Source organism: Archocentrus centrarchus, chromosome 4, assembly GCF_007364275.1.
Source record: "Archocentrus centrarchus isolate MPI-CPG fArcCen1 chromosome 4, fArcCen1, whole genome shotgun sequence".
Taxonomy (NCBI): domain Eukaryota; kingdom Metazoa; phylum Chordata; class Actinopteri; order Cichliformes; family Cichlidae; genus Archocentrus; species Archocentrus centrarchus.
This window is the reverse complement of record NC_044349.1, coordinates 28,627,194-28,650,757: the sequence shown is the minus strand read 5'-3', so window position 1 is coordinate 28,650,757 and position 23,564 is coordinate 28,627,194. Positions and strand designations below refer to the sequence as shown.

The 23,564-nt window shown below is 38.6% G+C and overlaps 1 protein-coding gene across 2 annotated transcripts in view; it reads right to left on the bottom strand.

Moving 5' to 3' along the window:
• Positions 1–2,244: 2,244 nt before the first annotated feature.
• clocka (clock circadian regulator a) overlaps positions 2,245–23,564 on the bottom strand; it is a 32,681-nt gene continuing 11,361 nt past the window's right edge. Inside the window, exons 3-23 of one of the 2 annotated variants that reach the window (XM_030727310.1) lie at positions 14,316–14,532; positions 14,140–14,231; positions 13,826–13,885; positions 13,398–13,546; positions 12,804–12,895; positions 12,623–12,712; positions 12,394–12,514; positions 12,199–12,312; positions 11,998–12,116; positions 11,253–11,335; positions 9,494–9,600; positions 9,243–9,390; positions 8,856–8,931; positions 8,624–8,768; positions 8,413–8,513; positions 8,156–8,314; positions 6,619–6,777; positions 6,267–6,476; positions 5,951–6,138; positions 5,458–5,731; positions 2,245–4,201 (exon numbers count right to left, since the gene is read on the bottom strand). In XM_030727310.1, the coding sequence (XP_030583170.1) occupies positions 3,968–4,201; positions 5,458–5,731; positions 5,951–6,138; positions 6,267–6,476; positions 6,619–6,777; positions 8,156–8,314; positions 8,413–8,513; positions 8,624–8,768; positions 8,856–8,931; positions 9,243–9,390; positions 9,494–9,600; positions 11,253–11,335; positions 11,998–12,116; positions 12,199–12,312; positions 12,394–12,514; positions 12,623–12,712; positions 12,804–12,895; positions 13,398–13,546; positions 13,826–13,885; positions 14,140–14,159 (2,649 nt within the window). In that variant the 5' untranslated portion in view covers positions 14,160–14,231; positions 14,316–14,532 and the 3' untranslated portion in view covers positions 2,245–3,967. The remainder of the gene's footprint in view (positions 4,202–5,457; positions 5,732–5,950; positions 6,139–6,266; positions 6,477–6,618; positions 6,778–8,155; positions 8,315–8,412; positions 8,514–8,623; positions 8,769–8,855; positions 8,932–9,242; positions 9,391–9,493; positions 9,601–11,252; positions 11,336–11,997; positions 12,117–12,198; positions 12,313–12,393; positions 12,515–12,622; positions 12,713–12,803; positions 12,896–13,397; positions 13,547–13,825; positions 13,886–14,139; positions 14,232–14,315; positions 14,533–23,564) is intronic. The other variant, XM_030727311.1, reaches the window with a different exon arrangement.

Genomic DNA, 23,564 nt, shown 5'->3' with positions numbered 1-23,564 from the left:
TGAGGTGTTTGACCTCAAAGAAAACAGCAGGTGTCAGTGTTGGATTATTAGTCCAACAGTCCTCAGTCACTGCTTCACAGAGTAATATAATTGGAGACCTTAACATTCACTAAGCAACACTCAAGCTTATAAGGCAGAAAATGTGAATATTGGTAGTCATTATATTAAAATCACATTTTAAAAAAATGTGGTACAACCCATTACAACTTAAGTGTCGTAGTGGGTGCGTTTATTGATGATTAAGAGATGAATTGCTCTTGCTTTACTGAGTTGAGAGGTTTATTAACGACTGACAAAGACATGACTTTAAACTCTTTGCAAAGGGTTTTTTTTTTTTTTTTCTTTCCCTAAAGTGTAACCAAACCTTTCAAACCATACTCAGATGTGCTACCAAAGTTGAATTAGGGGTTGGATCTTCTGGTCAAACCTGAACTACTGATGTCATGGCAGGACTTCAAAGCAAAAGTCCCGCTCCCATCATTAATCAGGGTGCGACCACATTGTGTGGGATACAGTGATGAAAGTTGTTTTTGCTGTGAAGTGCACTGCCGCAACAAATTTCTTGAGCCAAACAAAACAGCCACAAAAATATGAACTGAAAGCAGAGAGAGAGAACACTGAGTTTATAGTGTGTACATCAGAACTACACAACACTGAACATAATGCACTGTGTCCTTTCATTTAGGGCTCGCCTCCTTAAGTTTCCCTGGACAACAACAGTTTCCCTCTTGTTTCTGAGACTTGCCAGTTACCCACAAATAACTTTAAAAGCCAGAGTTGCCTTTTATTTTTTTATATATATATATATATATATATATAATATATGAACATTGTGTTTTCTTTTCAAGTGTCTATTGCTTGACTGGCAGGGAAAGACTCAGTATAAACACTGAATCAAAGAGTGAAAAGAACAGAAAAATATATATAAGCCTTTAATTTGATTCAAAGCCTTCATGACCGTAAACTCATCATTAACCAGCTCTTTCTCAGGTCTTTGTGTGTATGTCACAGTTAGTCTAGATCCTTTACCAAACCTTTAGATCATTTAGACTTTTTGCACATTAAAAGTTAGAATTGACTCATATATATATATATATATATATATATATATATATATATATATATATATATATATATGATAGCTCCATAAAGTTTATACCAGACATAGAAAAATAATGAAGTTCTCTTATTTACTGCATTTCCTATCTTACATTGTGCAAAGTCTCCCACAAGCTTACACCTTCTCGTGCAAAAAAAAAAACATGTCCTCATGTTAACGACTGAATACATTCTTGCAGGCATGTGCTGCTTGCATGCAGCACAGCACGAGGTCCACTCGACAGGAATTCATAACAGGAGATAACTGTCGTCCTAGTCAAGCACTGATATGTTGCTGTGTCATCAGTGATGTTAAAGGAGGGAGAGAAATGGCTAAAAATTCAGACTACGAGGTCCTTTTATGATCTGTGCAGCACAAAAACATCACAGTGGAGGAAATTTAATTAGTGGGTTTAAAAGGAGGCAGTTTATACATGCTTTTTTAATTTTGCTGATAGGAGGGTGGATAGCACATGAGGGTGTTTAATAGTTAATATTTGGATTTTATTATACATTTTTAGAGTTCTGTGCTCTGTGGGATTATAAATGTACATTCTGCGTGTAGCCAATAGTCACTTTCACGTCATTCTGTACTAGAAAGTAATTTATGGTCAAGTTTATTAAATGAGATATAGATGCCACTTGTAAAATTATTGCTCAATTATCATTTTTAAGTTTAAAAACAGGTTTGAATTGGGAAATTAGGGGAGGAGGTTTGGAGCACAAGACAAATGTACGAATCAATCATGTTGATCTGGTCCCTCACAGGAGCTGCTTTATCTGCAGTATGAGTGTTAATGAAGTGGCCATACCAAAGCATATATGATCGTGATGCTAGTTACGTGCAGCCAATAAGGAATGATAAATCTCAGAAAATCCAAAAGAAAAAGCACGATGTATTTGAAATGGATACGTTTGGAGTAATTAATGAACTCTGATGACAGAGTACGATGACTGGAGATAAGATGGTATTATGATGGTAGAAACAGTAGCTGTTGCATGTGAGACTTAATTTCTTTCCTGCCTAATCCAAACTGAGCGGCTTCGTCCTTTTAGAAAAGCTGCTGTTTGTGTCAGATCATGATAGGGTCCACTATCCTAAAGCAGTAAACAGCAAAGGGGGGGGGGGGGGGGGGGGGGGGGGGGGGGGGTGCTGAATGCTGAGCTTAAACCAAGCTTGATTTCTATGCTGTGTTGTACAAATTATGGAATGGTGGATTCATGTTTTCACCTTTCAGTGCTTGAAAGCAATTCTGTACAACTGACAGGCTTCTGAAAAAGACTGGATTTAGTGTAACACAGAGCAAAACTTTATAAATAAACTTAGGCTGTAAGGCAGGGTTTCCCCATTATGACCGCTACACTCTAATATTGGGGAGCTGCTGTAAGAGCGCGTGGTATTACAAGATATCTTGGACCAGAGGTCAAAGACTGACTTTGTGGCCATGTGTTGAATTCAGCCCATCATTTAACACAGATGAAGAAGAGGCTGGACTGTCAGCTTGATACCATCTGGCGATGCATTACATCAGATGGTGAGGAGGCTGTAAGGCACGCCTACTATGCCAGAATGCGTAGGGGTGGGTCTGCTGGGGATCCTGGTGATGATCTGTGTCTATGAAAAATCTGGCTCATGTAAGCTTAAACCTCCACCGATTGGTGAATTCTAAAGGTAAGTTTTTAGCTAATACTTAAGAGGTAATTAATAGGTCTTCCCCAGGTTATTACTGGATTTGACCTAATATCGAAAAATGTCTGGAACCAGTTTTTTTATATTTACATATATTTGAAGAGAAATGTTTACAGGTGAAATTAAGCATCTCTGGGTGCTACACAGGCATTGGCTGTGAAATAGAGGGATCTCAACAGAAGATCTAAAAATGAAGGAATAATGATATGAAGGATTATGTTTGCAGATCTTAATGTTGCATACATTTAGCTTAATGGTGCCTCCATTTTATTCACAAATCTCACATTTAGTCTCAAGTCTTTAGTGTTTGAGCACATCTTTTTTTTCTATCATTCTGTCAATAATTTTGTGAAATTGTGTGAAAATAGGGGTCAAGGATTAAACAAACTGTGACACAACAAACGGCATCGGCATTGTCTGATGCAGACACACAAACAAACATCCCCTAGGAGAAAGGAAGTCTGTGAAAATATCAGCCACTAAGCATTTTTAGGTCTTTTTTTCTGAGTACTAGAAAAAAAGCATATTCAAAGCTGCAAATAACAGACTATGCATTTCATTTCATGCATCATATAAAATATTAGTTCTTTTCAGTATATTTACAGTATATATTACACATGATATTCTGTACAGTGAAAGTTGAATCTACACCACATTCTTAAAAATATTTTCTGACCCATAATTAGTTTTACAAGTAAAACATACAAAACAAATAATCGGTTGTTTTGTAGGACGTCCTCGAAGTGAAGATCTTCACTGCACTGACAGGAGAACTCTGAAATTATCCTGTGAGGGTGACTACAGCGCGCGCACACACACACACACACACACACAATCACACACACGTGCACACCCAACAAAAGGAGAGGTTCGAGGAAGGCGTAAGGGGGAGGGGGGTCTTTTGCAGGGCTTGTAGAGCCCCGTTTTCTTGGAGGGAAGGCTTCATCCCACAGCCAAACCTGCTGCCACAGCGAGCCCAGTCCTGGGTTCTCTGCTGTACTCTGGGTTCAGGAGTGAAGTGCAAACAGCACAAGATCCTTGTGAGAGAAGAGGAGCAACAGAGCGCCCACTTCTCATCCTCTGAGGTTTCAGTGCTGCATTTTCAGCAGAACTACACTTTACACTCCCATCAACCACACCTGAGTTTGGCTAACTGCACTTCTGATAGAATTCGGTCAGTTACTGTGGCTGCGTTGTTGAGCGGTCAGACAAACTATCTGCTCTGTGAGGAGCCAGCTGTTGTTGCTGCTGTTGCTGTTTCTGTTGTAACTGCTTCTGCTGTGTTTGATGCTGCTGTTGTAGCTGTTGCTGCTGCTGTTGGGCTGCTGCAGTGAAGGTACCCTGCTGCTGCAAAGGGAACGCTGCCTGCAGGATCAACTGGGTGGACTGGTTTCCATGAAGGAGCCGAGGAGCCTGGAGTAAAATATTTGACATTAGGGTAATAAGCACAGTCTCATGAGCCAAGATTGAACAAAGCTGCAGTGGTCAACATTTTAAACTAGGTCTCTGCTTATTAACTGTAAAGCAAGAAAGGCAGACAAATATGTTAACAGTAAAGCATCCATTAGAGTTAAACCAGTGTATCAGCTAATATCAATTTTTCATAAACATATCAAGTGTCTGTGTAATGGCTGGACAAGACAACGCAGTCCAGAATGTTCAAGTTTAAGTTAATTTGGAAACAGAGTCATGACAACACAGTTTAATCAGTCTCCTAAAAAGTTTATTTTTAACTGTAAAATATTCCCTAGTCAGCTCCATAGTACAAAGTATGTATGATGTCAGATTTTGCTGATGTGTAAAGAGTGAAGTTAACATTGTGGTGCTTTCCCTGTGGAAGTGTCTGAAGCAGACCATTATCTTGAAAAAATGAGCTGAAAGCTGAAACAGGATTACAAGAAAGTAAAAGACCACAACGAGTAAAGCAAAAGATCTCGACTGGATCTGGATTTGTCATTTGTCTTAGCCATAATCATAGTGCGAGCAAAAAGGACTTGTTAGTCTGGCTTTTGGAGACTATCGGTCAAAGCACCCCTCTATCTCTGATCAGTGGCTCCTTGTATACTGAACATATAAAGAAAATAGTAACTTGTAATTTTACATTCAATCAAACTTTACATCTATGTCACATCACCTAAGTCACATCATTCTCCATCTTCTTGTTACAGTTATAGTGAAGCTAAGCAGTAACCAGGCATTTTATTTATTTAATTATATATATATATATATATATATATATATATATATATACATACACACATATACATACACACACACACACACACTTATCACATAAATAAATGCTTAGTCACTTGACAAGTTAGACAAGGGAAGTACAATTTCATATTACTTCTGGCAAATATTCTCCTTTCTTTTTTTCTTTTTTACTGTGTAACCAATTAACAGATTGTTGGACAATGGATACTCAGTGTAGAGTGTCAGTTGTGTTTTCCCATGCAGTTATGTTAAATGCATATCCTCCATTTCATTGTATGGAATTAAGATCTGGATAGTGTCAAGTTCTTTGAGCACACAAACATTTAGATTTATATAAAATAAAATTTATAAGAACACTTAAAAATGGTAACCTAAACAGCAAGCTGCCTGTATGTGAACTAACTTCATACAGTAAAACTACACTAAACAAGTAGTTACTTTGTCAGTGTTACCTGTAGGAACTGTGTTTGCTGGGTCAGTGGAGCCTGCCCTGGCTGCATGGCTGTGACCTGAGACTGCGGTTGCATCTGCTGCTCCTGCTGTTGCTGCAGTTGCTGTTGCTGCTGAGGCGGCTGTTGGGAAATGCTAATGGTCTGCGTCTGGCCCTGCTGCGGAGCAAAGGCCGTCACCACTTGGCCCATAAACATGGTTGTGGGAACCATGACTGCCCCACATGTCATCTGCCCTGTCACTAGCTTGGTGAGCAGCTGGGGGCCTGCAGGAAACCTGTAAGTGTCAGAAATTTAGTCAGGTCTGGTAAGTTTAATTAGACCACACTGAAATAAGGTCAAGATAAGACTTTCCCCCCTCACTATGAAACAGAAATTTGTACATTATCAAATTAAAGCATTAGGCACCATGGGGTATCCTGAGAACTACTTGATAAAATTTTCATTTTGTGGGGAAAAAATAAAACAAACAGATTTAGATGAATGAAATTCACACCTAATCTGAGCCGAACGGTCCTGTGCAAATGTTGCCATGGTGGGAGTGTTGGGTCCGGTATTCTGTGCCAGGCTTGTGGCAATTTGAACCACATTAGCAGGGCTTTGCTGAGGGATCATCATTGTGTTGTAGAGAGATGCAGGCAGTGGATTCTGTTGAGGCTGCAGAGTGTGCGACGACCTCTGAGGCTAAAATAAACAGAGCCGGAGTCTGTGACATGAGCATACTGGATGGAAAAATCTATAACAAACAAAGCTAAGCTATGAATTGAGTGTGTCAGTGAGAGGCGAAAGAAGAACCATTTAGCCCGTCTGACCTGCGAGAGTGCTGTGCTCTGTTCCTGTAGGAGTGTTTGCTGCTGGGATTGGGGCTGGACAGCATGTTGTTGCTGTAAGCTATTTTGCAGAGACCCTGCAGAAACCACCTGGCCCTGCATGCTGAGTGTACCGCCCTGCTGCCCAGCATTCCCCTGGGCCATCTGTACAGAGCTTACATTGAGTCCTCCAGCCCCTTTCTGCACGAACATCTGAGATACACATGACAGACTCAGAGTCCAGGTAAAATTATAACAGCAACACATCCACATAAGCATAAGCAACAAAAACTTAAAGAAAGCCTTTCATGTATTTAGTAGGCTAACACACTCCTGAGCAGCTTTTCAGTCCCACCTGCAGACTCTGTCCCTGCACCCTCTGTAGCTCCTCCTGGATCTGCCGCAGCTCGTCCTGCTGCCGCTGAATGTTGGCCTCGATCATCCTGGTCCTCTGCTCCAGCTGCTCTTTCAGGTGTTGCATGGCTTCTAACTGGTTGGAGAACTGCACCACAGACTGTTAAAGAATAAAGACAAATTAATTTGGTTATAAGTTATATGGCAGCAATTTATCCCCCAGACTGGTTCAGTGTTGTGTTCAAGGTCCAACACAGCCTGAAAGCTCTTTATATAAACTGTTCAACACATATATTTATAAAATCCTTAATTATTAAGACTCTGGGCAGATTGCCAGAGTACAAACAACTTCTTGCATACCGCAGAACACCAAGTTGTGACCACTGGCTTAACAATCTAGCCAACGCAGAAGTTCCTAAAACTGCAGCTCCTGGTTCCAAAAGCAAGTAAATTCCTAAACTCAGCTAAATGCTCAGCTTTACAGCACAAATAAACATCTTTACAGCAGAAAACTTTTGTTCTCTACAGCCAATTGATGCTCCATGGCAACTGTGTGTGTGTGTGTGTGTGTGTGTGTGTGTGTGTGTGTGTGTGTGGGGGGGGGGGGGGGGGGGGGGGGGGGGGTGCTATCTTTTTATATAATTTACCTAAATAATTTTAAGGCTTGCAGTTATACATTGAAGGGTGTGGCTGCTTTGAGCAATAGGGAGTTGTCCTACTAAAAGATATTCTAAGAAGCTGACGCTTTACTTTCCCCAGTATGTCTTGTCTTAAGCCTGATTTCTGTTAGCAAAATTAGCATCTCATTATTTACCAAATAAATTACTAGTGCTAAATCAAGCTAACTAGTCCATGTAAGTATTACCTGACAACTCCTCAGCACTACCCAGAGTCAAGGCTTCAAAACAATAGTCCACAAACCAATAGGTGGCATCATACTGGCTGCGCCTATCTTTTAGATATAATTGTAGGCATTTCTGTGCTAATGTTTCTATCGTGGCAATGCGTAGGAGCTACACCAAGCTTTGCAGATCCATGTCTACCTGTTGTACTGTCACATAGGGCGCTGTCAAAAATATATTTGGGCTACTCTCGTTCATAATTGTGCCATTGTTGGTCCTTGAGCTTACCAACTGCCACACAGAAGATAAAACATAACAGATAAAGAACTTCTTTGTAGTGAAGTGAAATTTCTCTCTGTGGTGAATTCTACCATAGTTCCCTTTCCTGTTCATGCCAACTTAACCAATCAGCATTTAACCTACGTGTAGCGCCAGTGCCACTGGCCTTCAATTCCCACAATCCTTTTCCAGGATACCAGTGCGGCACCAACCCCACATTAACCATCCTGTTTTTGAAAATGTGTGCTTCCACTGTGCATGGGAGAAATGCATTTCCATTTCAAGAGTTATTCAAGCCACTAATTTAACATTAACAGTTTTAAAACAATTTTTTTTAAAATTTTAAAATCAAGCAGTGGCATAATTATACTTAATCAGCAAAATTAGACTATAAAACAAATTAAGTAAATATCTTACTTGACTGCTAGTCTGAACTTGTTGTTGAACTTGTTGTTGAGATTGTTGTTGCTGCTGCTGCTGCTGCTGCTGCTGCTGCTGCTGCTGTTGTTGCTGTTGTTGTTGTGAAACCATGGATGGTGCCACGTTCTGTCCTGTATTTTGGGAACTCATGGACTGCTAATAACCAAACAAAAGTCCCGATGAAATCCCTCATTACCCAGAACACAGTTATCTTGAAATTTAACACCAGAGTCTGTTCTTGCCCATCCACTGACCTGACTGCTGATAGATGATCTCCGTTGTGATGTCATCTCCACGGCAGAGACCGACTGGCGACCTGGTGTACTCCTATCTCCCTGAAGCTTCATTTGTGATGCTGATGGGCAAATATAAACATGGTGCTCAGATTAAAATCAAAAAGCAATAGTTAATATACATTAAAAACAGTTGTGCCTTGCTTGGTAGTGAACAGACGCTTGTACTTACAGGCTGGGTCAGACACAGCAGTGTGTGAGGATTTGCGTGAGCTCCGAGACGAGGCTGACGGGGTCCGGCTGTGGTCAAATCGCTCTAAGGCTTCTTTCAGGCTAAAAGTGTTGAGCTGGGACTCAGAGCCTGAATCCTGGGACTGCTGTAAATAATGCATTGTCAAAGGTCACTATACCGTTCAGCTCTTTAATCTTTACGAACCATAACTCATGTTGGTCAGAAGTCTGACCTTCTCAGCTGTGATCTCAGGTGGTGATTCTTCAATTCCCAGCTCTCTGCGCTGTTCTGCTCTTACTTCAGCATAACTGCAGAGCAAAAACAATGAAAATTACACATACAGAGTGAGGTTTGGAAATATCTGGACAAACCTGTCATAATTTTGGCTCTGTAAATCACTACATCTGAAACGAAACAGTTAAAAGTGCAGACTTTCAGATTTCATTTGAAGTTTGAACAAAATTAATTGGAATGTTAAGAAACTGAGTTTTCTATGTCTAGTTTAATAAATATAATCATAGTAGAGGTGATGCTTTTTAAAGAATCTTTTGTAGGCAATGATAACTGTTATACATAGGAATGTTACGTCAAAGTGTCATGAGGGAAATCGTCCATGCACCTTACAACCGTGTGCGTGCAGACAATAAACTCTGGTCTGGAGTTCCACTGGTGATAAGTGATGTAGTAATGGGTCTGAAGCCAAATCCACTGCTGCCCTTTGGTGAGGAATCTGTAGTAGCAAGACTTTCCTTTCCCATATTGCATTACTACACAAAAGCAAAGAGAAGACTTAAATTCACTGTTTTGGAAGAGGAAGTTAACAACTGCAGATGAGCATGCTTCATTGACCGAAGACAGAAGTGTACTTACAGTGTTCATGGCATTTGGCTAGTGTTTCAAGGTCATCTACGTGGTAGTAGTCATATCCTGATGTACCCAGGACCTCAAATGGGAGGTAACCTATGATGGGTGGTGCTCTGGACAAAGACAGTAAATATTACTGAAATAAATAACTGGAAGTCAATCAGGAAACCTTCACTTTATGTTAAAACTATACATCCTGTGACAATTACCCCTAAATAACAATATGTAGCAGTATATAGATATAGACAGATGCATTCTTATCTTGCACATATTAACCTTGGACTTCTATCATTCAGCTTTAACTAAACAACACTTGCACACCACACATGCAGGCATTATTTGCGCACTGATTAGCTTTTATTATGCTTCCATGCTGGAGACAGCTGTGGCCAGAAACAGCATGGTATACAAGTCAGGGGCTGCAGGCACCGGAGTGCCTGGGGCTCACTCCACTTGTGGTCTGGCAGCATCCTAGGCCCTGTTTAAAGGGGTGTCAATCCAGGACATTAGTGCAGCAGCAAGCTGGTGTTCACCTCTCACTTTTGTCTGGTTCTACAGGCTGGATGTCTCTCCTCCAAGTGTAGCCCAAGCAGTACTGAGCTCTGGGTCCTCACTTGCATAGGTGGGAAACTTACTAACTGCTGGTGACTGCTTGAGATAAGCTTGTCTGGCAATACGAGAGTCTCCATTTCCCATAGTGAGACACTGAAACGAATGCTAGGAATGAGAACTTTGGGTTACTTGTGTAACCTCAGTTCTTTGACTGAGATGTCTCACCAGACAGCCCTTCTTGCTGGGGTGAAGTGAGAAGAGGTCCTTCTCCTGAAATAATGACCATGTAGTACCACAAGCTACTTAAGGATCAGTGGCTGTGCCCGACGTGGTCATTGCAATCACCAGCCAATCAGGACTGGTGGAATGAGAAACGATTCTGAGGAATATGCTGGGAGGCACATCCCATAGTGAGACATTGAAATGAATGCTAGGAATAAGAATAAAATTTTGGCAAAAATCCAAGAATTTATACAACAATTATGAAAAACAAAAAAGTCACAGATGTCTGAAATGATAAAATGATCACGTCACTGCATCTTATTTGCTTAAGGTCAATTGTCAGCTAAGCTAAAACACAACCTAGGATGTCAACTACAACTTGAATGGTTACAGAGGCATACAAATGTTAATGTTCCTCTTTATTCTCCCCTCCATATTATTTTTATATATATATATATATATATATATATATATATATATATATATATATATATATATATATATATAAAAAGGTTTTGGACAGTTTTAGTGAGATCAGCCCTGAATTATCAGCACCATGCAGAAGCCATGTGGGAAATAAAGTAAAAATACTGACAGCAGGTCAGGTTGACCTTACTGTTCCTTTACAAATCTAATTATGTTCCCTGACCACAAGCCTTAATAAGCAAGCCTGCAAATGTACCTGCTATGTATTGAACAATGACAGAACTATAACAAAACAAGAGTAATTTGTATTTGGTCTCACAAAAATGAACTCTGATTTAACAGAAAATGCAGTCACATGGTGTAACCATAACTGCCTCTTTAACCATGGTTAAAAAATCATTCTGATTCATTTAACCATGGTTTTAAAAAGTAATTATTTATAAATTATTTAAATCAAACCAAGGTGGTTAGGTTTGAGTGCACTCTTAATACTGATCCACTGTAGCACAAACAGCAAAGTAAGTTACACATTTACACTGATAAATTGGAAAAAAAAAAACAATACCTGTGGTCCAGGAAGAGAAATTTCCACTCTAAACTATGTCTGGAGGTAAACTCCTCATTAGGCTCTTCTACAGTGCACATCTCCTGTTAGTGGTAGGGGAGAAAGCATAGAACACATTTAGACATATTTATTCAAGAAATAAATGTACACATTAAAAACTAAATTTCTGAGCCACATTTAGACTGAACCTGCTGCTGCTCTAGAACTCTGTAGTCTACACAGTAAATTCTCTTAAAAAGACCCTTTTTAACCTGCGCTGTATCACAGATTACAAGAGCTATCTGTTCCTGTTTATACAGGACACTTTTCAGTACAAGTTCAGATTCATTTTCAACTTATTTTTCCATTCAGATTCTACTGTCAATTTTTTTTCATGACAATGATATGTTAACAGAACCCCCACCACCACACACACACACACACACACACACACACACACACACACACACACACACACACACACACACACAGGCTAAGTAAGATCAACCAAAGCTCTCTAAATTAACTGGAACATATTTTTACAGAGTGGGCAAAAGACCTACAGCTAAAACATTTTTAAATGAAGTAAAAGTGTTTCCCAACAGAGGAAAGAGGGAAATACACATAAGTGACAAGAGCCCAAATTATTTTTCCTCAGGTGACCATTACTGCTGAGCCCTGTCCTAATTAAAACAACCTAAAGGCCCTAAAGCAAGAAACCAAATGTGTGTCAACCAAATAAAGAGAAGCAGCTTAATGTTCTCACCTTGATAAACTGTGGTTTGGCTAGCCTCACAGTGGCTATGAGACACACTCTGTCTTCAAATGCAGAGTGAAGTGATCGCTGGATCACTCCTTCAAAACCATTTCGGGTACAGTTAGGCACTGATGGGAAAAGAAAAAAGGACAAGTTAAATCTTTCACAAAAACACTGCTCCAGGTTCTTAGTCTGTGTACTGTAACTTACCATTATTCAGGGACTTGAAGTTTCCAATAAACTTGACGTATTCATACACAGGGGGCTCTTTGGGGTCGATTGTCCCTCGGAGCATGTGGCAACAGAACTCTAGCTGATTTTTTGCTATAATAATAATAATAATAGTAGCTTAAAAATGAGAATTTAATAAAAACAGCAGCTGAAGACATAAAAGATCCAACCTACTTTTAAGATACTCGGGTGTCAGCGTTTCTCCTCCCACGACATGAGAGGACAGAGCCTTGTACACCTCTGAATGCTCCCCCACAGGAAGGAAATTTAACAAGTTCTGATCCACAAGATCACACTTGGAGGAAAAGAAAAAAAACACCAATGAACACGGTTAGCACCAAATGTTTCAACAGTAACATACTGGCCTTATCTAGAATTCAGAATTTGTACTATTTATACTCACAGGTAAGTGTTCTAGTAGGGACGTTACACTCTCAGAGACATAGATTATATTACCATCAGTCATAATTGCAAGGAAAAATCCATCTAATGCCTAATAGAAACAAAAGGTTGCATATTATTTCACATATATTTTTTTGCATGGAAGCAAATGGAACTTAGGAAAGTAGGAAAAATTGGCTTACCTCCAACATCAGCTGAGTGAACTCTTCATTACTAAGAAAAGGTGGTTTCCAGTCTTGTCTGATCTCAGTTGACTCTGACTGAGCTGCGATTTCTGATAAGGTAGACATAACATGTGACTTGCAACTCCCTGAATTTAAAAGGGGACCCATTATGCTTTCCCTTATTTACAGTCATGTTTATGTATATACTGTTACAATAGTAGGGTCTCATAATAAGTTTTAAATAAAGTAGTCAGTGTATGTACAAGTAATCCCAGTAAGCCAAAGGTTCATGTTTTAGTTTTTGTTCTACTTTTGGCTTTGTATAGTGACTCCAATATGGCCATCTCAGGTATATAGCTCTGGCTGGGTCCACAGAAGCCCCACCCATGTGCTGTTCAAACTTGCTATTTGCAAGAGGCATCCAATCAGAAGAAAGTTGGCTTGAGGGGTGCTAAAACAGGTCATTTTAGACAAAGGATGAACTGAGGGCTGTACCTGGGCCCATTATAAGTAAATTAGTATTACTTTGAACCGTGGATTTTCTTGTTATTCTTGTAGAGAGAAAGAATAACAATATGAAGTTGCCTTCTGGTGGTTATTAGAGTTTCTCACCTTTGTGTTTGTGCAGGAAGTCGATGCTTTTCTGCAAAATAGTGGACTTGTCCATCTTCCGGGTGTTGCCCGGCAGCATTGTACCCAGCTCCTTGATGAGGACATTGAATTGGTCTCTGCGCTTCTTCTCAGACTTGTTACGGGACACACTGGTTATTTAGAAGAACAAGTATTCCAGTTTAGCTATTGAGCCAAGACCTCAGCTGCACCAAATTTAAATGACATCCACGAGATCTTAAATAGGAACACTGGAAATCCTATATACCCCTATTTCATGAATCAAGTTTATTAACAAAATCTTGTTCTCAGTAGCTGTAATAATTAACGATATATAAAATCAAGTTTTATAACTTCTAAAATAGTTTTATGGAGGATGTATTTTAACTTCATTAAATGCCTTTGAGCTGAAAACAAACCACAGATCTTACCGTTTTGCTTTGTCCTTTTCATCTTCTTCCATTAACCCATCAAAAATACTACTGTCATCCCTGTAGAGTGAACAAACCAATAGTTATAGCAGATCTTTTAATTTTTTATTCTCCAGGAAACTTTGATCACTTTGATAAAGTCTCTCCTAGAAATTCAGACATTGTAAATCCCTAAGTCTACTTTTATCTTGACTTTTAACAAAAAAAAGAAAAAAAAATACATGAGGCCCATGGAGTGAAGGCGTTTCTGACATTCATATTGACTCGTAATTATTAGAAATCAACAATTAAAACAAAGGAAATGTTTGACTCACTGGTCAATGCTCGAGGTCATTTTGTATACTGTTCAGGGTCGCAGTGTTGGTGAGGGGTCTTTTAATCGTGAGGTAGACATTTGTGAATGAACCTTTGAAGAAAAAGCACCCAGAAAATGACTGTCAAAGAATCATAACCTCAGACCCATACAAATCAGATGGTGAAGAAACCTTACCTTACTGACAGTACAGCCAGTCCTGTAATGAGGAAGGTGCTGCTGGGTGAAGGTAGAGTCTGGGTGGATACTCTGTGATGGGGGTGGGCCTCTGTGAGCCTTGGAGGATAGTCTCTCAAAGTCTCTAATCAGGGGAAGATTACTAAAAATTCTTCAGTGTACTGCGTCCTTTGTCTGCTTAGTGTGGAAGTGTGGCATATGGCAGTAACATCCGAGTCTATGAGACACAAAGACACAACACATGGAGGTCAGCTATGTGATGTTCAGCTTCATTGAAACACTACAGAACCTGAATAAATATGACTGGATATTAATTTAAAAAAAAAAAAACACAAGCAAACATTTTTAAAAATTATGTGTCTTCTATGTCTTCAAGCTTGTAATAGTAAATTGTAAATACTTATACACTGTACACACCGAGTACCTTATAGCAGTTTAGGAGTAAGAAGCCATTTTTTGTTGCAATATTTCTTCTCTTGTTTAATGGTTAGGAGTGCAGGTGTAAGAAGTGTCCTTTGTTTGCCTTTTATTTTCTGTTAGGGAATAATAAGGATCACTAGGGGGTTTGTGGTTGTTGTTTTGGGCATTGCTCAACTCTGGAGTCAATCTGATGCTTGTATCTATTGCCCCTTTCTTGGGAGTGGGAAGAGTTTGGAGCCGCACATCACATTACATCCAGGTTACCACTAGGCCAGTGACTAATAATGCTCATATTAAACATAACTAAAGTTTTAAATAATGAGGTCAAGATATGTTCAAGTGATACTCAGGCTTCAGACTGTTCTAAATACTTGGTTGCAGTTTTTTTTTTTGTTTGTTTGATTGTTTTCTAATTTAAATGCTATTGACTCTGATGTCAGCGATGGACGTTCAGCTTAAAAAGGGAAGGGAGCTAAAACAGCTCGTTTCAGACAGCAGATGAACTGACAGGCAAGATAAATAAAATTAAGTTTGAACTGTGAATCACACAAAACTACTTTAGCTGAGTTCAAGGATGAAAATGTGGAGCTGCAATGGTTAGCCATGGTTAATGTGGCAGCGCTAAAAAATATATATTAATCATTATGTCACCACTCACAGTTGCATATGTAATTTTATTGTTGTTGATGGATTAATAACTATAATCACTTGCATCCACCATATCTTAGATCCAGATGTTGCTTTTAAAAAGGTCACATTCCACATGTGTAAAGAGGACACTAAGGAAAGCCAAAGACTGAAACGAGTATGTTTCTTTTAGCTGCCATGTAATGTTAAAAGCATTACATAAAGTACAAAATTGTGCTGATATTCTCATCAATATATTTTTTTGAAGTTGTCAGTGGATCAGCACCAATTAGATTCTTCTTTTTCAGTTGAGTTCAAAAGTTTTTTGTCTAGTATAATGTGCCAACACATCCTCTTACTTTAGCAAGACCAAGTGGAGTTTAATACTACATCAAATACTCACTGAGAAGTTTCTTTGGCAATCCCTTGTGTGTTTTGCCAATGAAGCAGCAACAACATGATGTGTTGGGTTTGTACTAGCTGTAACCTCCAACAGCTCTGTCACAGAGAGCGAACAGTAAACGGAGGCTGTTATCAATTACATAAAATTGCACTGGATTACATGCTCCATTGCTAACTGGAAATCCCCCATGCAATCTGAAGTAAGTGTGGGGAAAGCTGACTCCAATACCAATAAACTCAAACAACAAATAAGTAAATAATAAAAACGGTAACCACACAGAGTAAAAAACAAAACACTAAAACAGTAAAAACATTGGCTTGTGGGGTTTGATTATATGATAATCTTGAGGCTCATTAAGCTTTCACACATGAATTCTGGACAATGTTGGAACCACTGTTCAATGTTGCCCCGTTCTCAAAGATCCTTATGCTCAAAATGTCACAGAAAATAAAATTGTTGGAAAATGTAAATTAAAAAACACAATACACTTATTTACAAATCTCAAATCCATATTTTATCCACAATTGAACATCGAAAATATATCAAATATTTAAACTGAAAAAACATAACCTCAATATGAATTTGATATCCCAACTTTTTGTTGGGACATATAGCAATATCAAGATATATCTATCTTGAATCCAAACAGAAAAAGGTTTGATGGTGCTACCATCATTTAAAATATGTTCAAAGATGAAACTGAAGTTTACAACACAACCAGCTGCTGGTTTTTATTGGCAACTAAATATCCAGTGTTACAAGTGCCTCTTTAAAACTCCATCTGCCTATGACAATGTTTCCCACCTTTAATGCTCAGTAATGTGTGAAACCAGAACAGCAGTACAGAGTAAAGTCTCTTAGCAGTGATGCCCTGGGATTCCTATTTGCCTATATTTTGTCACATACAGTGCCATGAAAAAGTATTCACCTCCTTTTTTGAATAGCTTTTCCTTTGATAAATAAAATCAACATTTAAAAACATTGTTTGATGATCTGAAACATACAAGTCTGACAAATATGCAAAAACACTAAGAAATCAGGAACGGTGCAAATACTTTTCACAGCACTGTACATAAAGAATCATTAAATTAGTCATGTTCAGCTTACCATTATCAAGGTGTAACGCAGCATACAAAAGTAAGGCTGCTATAGACCAAAGATGGACTCATGACACATTAATTATACACACACATCATATATTAGGCTGAGTGGTCAGTCTAATATGGGAGACAGTTTTGTTTTATTCCTCAGACTCCAGAAGGCCAGCTAAGCTCTGCTGCAGTACTGTGGTAGTTCTTGAGCTAAATTCAGAATGATTTAGTTTTACAAGCTGCAACACATTTTATCTCGCTGTCCAATTACCCAACTTTAGCTAATGAGTGAACCAAAAAAATGTTTTTTAAAAAATCAATAGCTGAGTAGGCCTGGACTGAGTAGGAGAGTCCAGTATGGAAGATTCCTAATGTATTTTGATAACATACTAGGCTAAATAAAAACTAAACATTGGGGAAATGTTGATAATATTTCTCCTAATTTATGGAAAAAAGAATGATGACCAGGCTTTAATCAGGTAATAATGACCAAGCATCCTGAAATTGTTTAAATGGTAAAAAAAAAAAAAATGGTAAAATGATATTAAACAGCCAAACAACAGTTGGCAGAAAATTAAAGGTTCAGCTTGTACAAAAGTGAGGGATCCACCAGTTCACTAATACATCCCAAGTGACTAATCAATCTTCGTTAAGACCACCTACAGGTAATTTGGTTGAAGTGCAACAGCCTCACTGAGAAAAAGAAATGGTGACATATCTGCCTACTTATGTGCTGCCATGTCAGAATCTCTTAATGTAAATAAGCCACAGAAGCAGCCATCAATACCTTGAAGTATTCTTTCTGCCACCCACCTCTACTATCTATTCTCCTTGCCCAGCTACAATAGATGTCAAATTAAAATGAGAAAGCCCGCTGGGTCTCTAGCCTAAATATTTGACCCATTTACTTCATGAACCAGTTACCGTCATAACCTATGTGGGAGGCTTTTTCTACATAATGGCCTATTTGTGTTCGTGAGAAAATCCCTTCAGTCTTCCTCCTTATGAATCTTGGTAGACATAATTTAAAGACTTTAAATTAGGTCTGTTATTCTGTGCAACATTTGGTAAAGCCAGAAAGCAGAAATACACCTACACTCACTGATATAATGGGCATGTTCCATAATCCTGCCAAACAAGGTCATAAAGTAAACTAAAAGTTAAAACTAGGTGTGAAAAAGAACATTTCCGTTAACTGAAATAAAAATAAAAACTACACAACTACACAAAAAGAGCTGAAACAATGCTGTGAACGAACCCAAATAAAGCTACTTTCAGCAGTTGCGCTTTATTCACAAGGGGTCGCCACAGTGGTAGCTCTGCATATTTGATTTGGCAGATAAAAACTAAACTGAAACAGGCAAACCCATCATGGAAATTAACTGAAACAAAACTGAGTGGAGTTATTAAAGTATAAAAAAAAAAAACTCTGGATTCAACATGCATATTTAGGGTGAGTTTCAAAAAGTATATATCAGCCACTTCACATAATTAAAAAAAAAAAAAAAGTTCTTTTCAGTGTGATTTTAAACATTTCTGCTTCATTTACTTTTCCTATCCCATTGAAATCTAGTTATGAAAGTACTGCAATTCAGAAAATGCTTTGTAAAAAAGGGTCTGTCATGAGCTAGAGCTTCAACCTTTTCATTCAGTAATTTTATAACAAAAATGTTCTTTCCATTCATTTCAATTTTTTTAGCTCATTTAGTTATATGGACATTTTTGGTTATTGTCAGTTAAAGAAAAAAACTGCAAATAATGACAAAAACTATTATCACTGTCATATATAATAGCCTAATGTTGCAACTTCAGACACCATCACTGTCTACTTAAAATTGGTTAAAATACATAAGTAACTGAGGAACTTGTATGAATCATTGAGCAAGGCTCACAGGCATTTTACTGGAAATACACTACGTGTCATGGAAATTTCAGTTAGCAATTATGCTGGTTTAAAAAAAAAAAATACTGTCAAGTCAATCAAAAAAAAAAAAAAAAAAAGAAGTAAGCACTGGGAGTGTTTACACCTTCGTGTTAGGACACAAGTGGAAAAAATGAAGGTGAGAGGGAGGAGTAGGTTCTGTCATGGTCCACTGACTTTCAGCTATGCAGTGTTATTTTACTGCTCCCTCCATGTGATTCTTTTGACATAAATACATTAGTGTATTTATGTGTCTCCCTTTTAGTGTCTTATCTGAGATTAAGTCTTTGTCAACACAAGTGGCCAACCACACGTTGCAGCAACACTATAAAAGGGAGCAGTGAGCTTTATCTAAAGATTTTGTACCAACAGACGCAAACAGCTTTGCCCTTTTGGCTGTACATTCATCTTAAATAACAGACAAGCTAAACTGGAATGCAGACCAAGACTGCAGGGAGGGGAAAGAAAAAAAAAAAAAAAAAAAAACACAACAGAGGCCATCAGATGTTAGACAAATTAATAAAGGCAGTGATATGAGAGCACAATAAAAGAAACGATGGAAAGAAAACGTTGTGGTTGAAGCAGTAGCTTCAGCACAGAGCGAACGTTGTGTAACTGGAAGAACAGGGGTTGTATAACTCTGATGTCATCTGTGCTTCACTGACCTGCTGGCCCAGTGACCTACTTTCCTCCTCCTCCAATCTAACTTAATCACAGCTCCACAAGCAACACCTTCCTCTTCTCACCAATAACACTACACTCTGTCAACACAAATCCTTTAAAAGATGAGAGTATTCCACAGCATGTATACTTCACAAAGGGTGTGAAGAGGAAGTCAAACTGCCTCCATCTCACGTTTCCTCATTTAATCACATGATTTGGAAAGGGTTCCTGGTGTTTCCTAAGCCTCAGCGGGCACCGATGTCAAGGAAGAAAGCAATGCAGATGTGCCGCATTTTCAATAGCCAATCATCATGCTTTATTAACGTCAAACATGTAGACCACCCTCACATTTTTCGCACCAAAATATATCAAATCGACTGACAACAGTCATTTATCACAATTTTTATGTGGCTCACACAACATTGTTGAATGCCTCTGTATGTGGGTGTGTGCATTCAGATGTAGGCCAGCAGAGCTCTGAGGATATGAGTCACTCTGAAGTGGATCTATGGCGCCGCTCGTCACGCACTCCGCCACACCCCGCACTGAGATGCCAACACAGCAACTGTGCCAATGGGCAACACCATAGCAACCGGCTTCACCGTGCAGAGTAAAAATAGCTCGGCCGAATTCCTCCACAGCTGATACACCCTCCATCACACACTGAGAATTATTAGACTATAGCAAGCGACTCCTTTTGTCATGAACTGGAGTCTGTGGATGTGAAACACTCTTCAGGCTCCACCTGTGCAGCAGTGCAGTAATACATGTGTCCTGTAAACACTGCTGTGCTGCTGTGTTCATACAGTGGACATTGTTGTGCAACAGTCCAAGCTGTACTTTCTATCCTTACTCTATAATAAAACAGATTCTCTCCGTGATTCTCTCAATTAGGTGTGGCACAAAAAGAAGAGAAAAAGATCCAAAAGGTCCAAAAAAAAAAAAAAAAAGGGAAGACATAATACAGCAAAATTGTCTTTCACGTTTAACTCACTAAGCTCAGAAATTCATGATAGGTAACATATTACATGTACCAGGTTACAGAAATCTGTTCATATTTTATTAACGTACAACACCAGACAGCTGTTTATTACAAACCCCTGTCCAAATAAGCCATTGAGCGCATTGCTTTGTAGCTGATCATTGATCACAAGTGGACATTCTTGGCTTTGGTTGTGTAGATAACCCTGTAATGTATTTACAGGTTTATCTGTCTGTCAGTCAGTGGTATCCTTTGCTCCCTTTAGTAGTCATGTCAATCACTCCCCTCAAAGCTGAGAAGTTTAACTCTGGACCTACCCACTTCTAGTCAATAAAGGTTATTGTGCCTGTTGTCTCTGGAAGTCCCTTAATTTCACTGACATTCTGTGGTCTCTGGTCCCTGCATCACTGATAGCATCTTCCTGTGTGGATGTAACACCACCCTCAAATAAACAGTACCCCTCACCCTGTTTCTGTGATAGGAAGCTGTAAACAAGCAAGACACATGCCAGTGCAGTTCTGTTGTAATTTGAAAATGAAAAATGGTTCTTTGTGTGCTGTGGTAATGTAAACTGGAATATAACCACTCAGCTGCAATGCATATTCACTTTCTGCACTGGTGTGTGGATGTCAGCCAGCAAGGAAAGATAGATGCTGGAGCACTACTTAGGTTACTCTACCTGTACCTCTAGAGGTACAAAGTGCCACACATTTCAGCAATAATTTACTATACAGTTTGATAATTGAAGAATGTGATTTAAGGTCCTTAAATACACTTGCAATTTGTACAGACGATATTTAATCTCAGACATTATACTGTGCTCAGTTTTGGCTGTTTTCTTTTTTGTTTGTTTCAGTGTTTTAGGGTTTTTTTTAGGCTTTTAGCCTGGCCTTTCATATTTCTCTCTCATTTATGGCTCAGTCACACTAGAGTCAAAACAATACAGCATCCTCCTTGCTGCTAGAAAAAAAATTATTACAAAAATTATTAAAGGGAGCTTTTCAGGGAGCTTTTAGGACAGCCTGATAATAATGAATTACAACAGTCCAGCCTAGAAGTAATAAATGCATGAAACAGCTTTTTGCATCACTCAGGGATGTTTCTAATTTTAAAAATATTGCACAAATGCAAAAATTTGTTTAATATGTGCATTGAAGGACATGTCTGGGTCAAAAATTACTCCAAGATTTCTCACAGCATTACTGGAGGCCAAAGTAATGACATCCAGAGTAAGTATCTGGTTAGACACCATGTTTCTAAGATTTGTAGGGGCAAGTATAAGAACTTCAGTTTTATCTGAATTTAGAAGCAGGAAATTAGAGGTCATCCAGGCCTTTGTGTATTTAAGACATTCCTGCAGTTTAACTAATTGATCTGTGTCATCTGGCTCCATGGAGAGATAAATCTGGGCATCATCTACATAACAATGAAATGTATGCAATGTAGGGTTGTGCAATAATGACAAAAAAATGTCTTGATATTTTCAGTAATTCTGTCGATAACGATAATAAACAATATTTTGCATTATTTTTTAAAATGTGTTTGTAAAAGTCTTATATTTTACTAGCTTGCACTTCCTAAACTTGCGTCATCGGGCGAAGGCGGGCTACACCATGGACAGGTGACCAGTCTATCGCATGGCCAACACACACTCACGCACACATTCACACCTACAGGCAATTTAGAGTGACCGATCAACCTAACATGCATGTCTTTGGACTGTGGGAGGAACCCAGAAGAAACCCACACAAGTACAGGGAGAACATTCAAACTCCACACAAAACAGCCCGGACCAGGAAACAAACCCAGATCGTCTTGCTGTGAGATAAACAATGCTAAGCACTACACCTCTGTGCCGCCTAAGGATATTAATAATTGTTGTTCAGAGATGATGGAACAGGTTAGTTGTTGAGATATCTTTAACAGCAACCGCTTTCTTACAAAGTCTGCAGACTGCTGTCTTTTGAGCAGTGTCAGTCTTTTCAAATCCAAACCACCTCCACACGAGTGAAGATGATCCTTGCCTAGGAATTAAATCTAAGTCAGTATACTGCAAGGATGGCAATGTCTGAATTTCTTCCCCTGGCGCAGTGTGTTCACTCATTTCCAGCTTTAGGTGTGTTTAGGCAGCTGTGCTAGCACACAGTATGGGCACTCTCAATGTGCACGCGCAGCAGCCTATACTAAAGCACGAAGTAGTGAACCCATCGAGTCGAGGTGTTTTGATTGTTTTTTTTCCCCAGTCAGTAGCATATTCGATAACATCAGCTCATGCATTGTTAGCACAGCAATTAAGATATTATTGTAGACAATATATATCGCACACCCCTAGTTTTGGACCAAAATTCATGAAACTTTGTGGAAATATTCCTTAGGAACTCAAGAACACGAGTTCATTTTCAAGGTCAAAAGGTCAAGGTCAATAAAAAATTTTTAAAAATCCCCATCTCATCATTGCAGAACTTTTAAAATTCATATTTCACTGAATTTTTCATATATTGTCATGCAATTTGGTATTCAGGTATAAACAATAACTGTTGATAATTCATTGTCTTTTTCTATTTCAAATTAAAATACAATAATGCAATGCGAACTACAAACTCTACAGACCAAAAAAACAAAAAAACATACAAATATATAATTCATATCTCTTTTTTTTTTCTTCTTTTTTTTTGAGGATACCATTAGGGTACATATATGCCATTATCTGTTCGTGTGGATCTAATTTTTTGAATAAAAATGCAAAAATCTTATTTTACAGTATTTAAAACCCAATAAAATAAAATTCTAGTTATTGTGATCTAGTAATTTATGATGGAGTATGACAACTTTGGGTGGTATCTAGCGTAGTATCGGCACAGACAATTTGGAGTGGGTGAGGTATGTGCTGTACTGAGCGCCCTCCTAGTTTTGCTAGTTGTGTTTGCCAGTCTTCTCTCTTCAAAACATTTAAAGAACTGAGTAAGTCTGGGGTTACATGCATGTGGACAGCTACTAATGAAAAGTTATCCTTTTACATTCATAGAACCAAACCAAATAAATTAATAATTTATACAAGACAATCAGAGAACCAACTAGCTATCTTCAATGACTTATCCTGCGAGTATGATGGGCAATATTTTGTCACTCCTGTTTTTAGCAG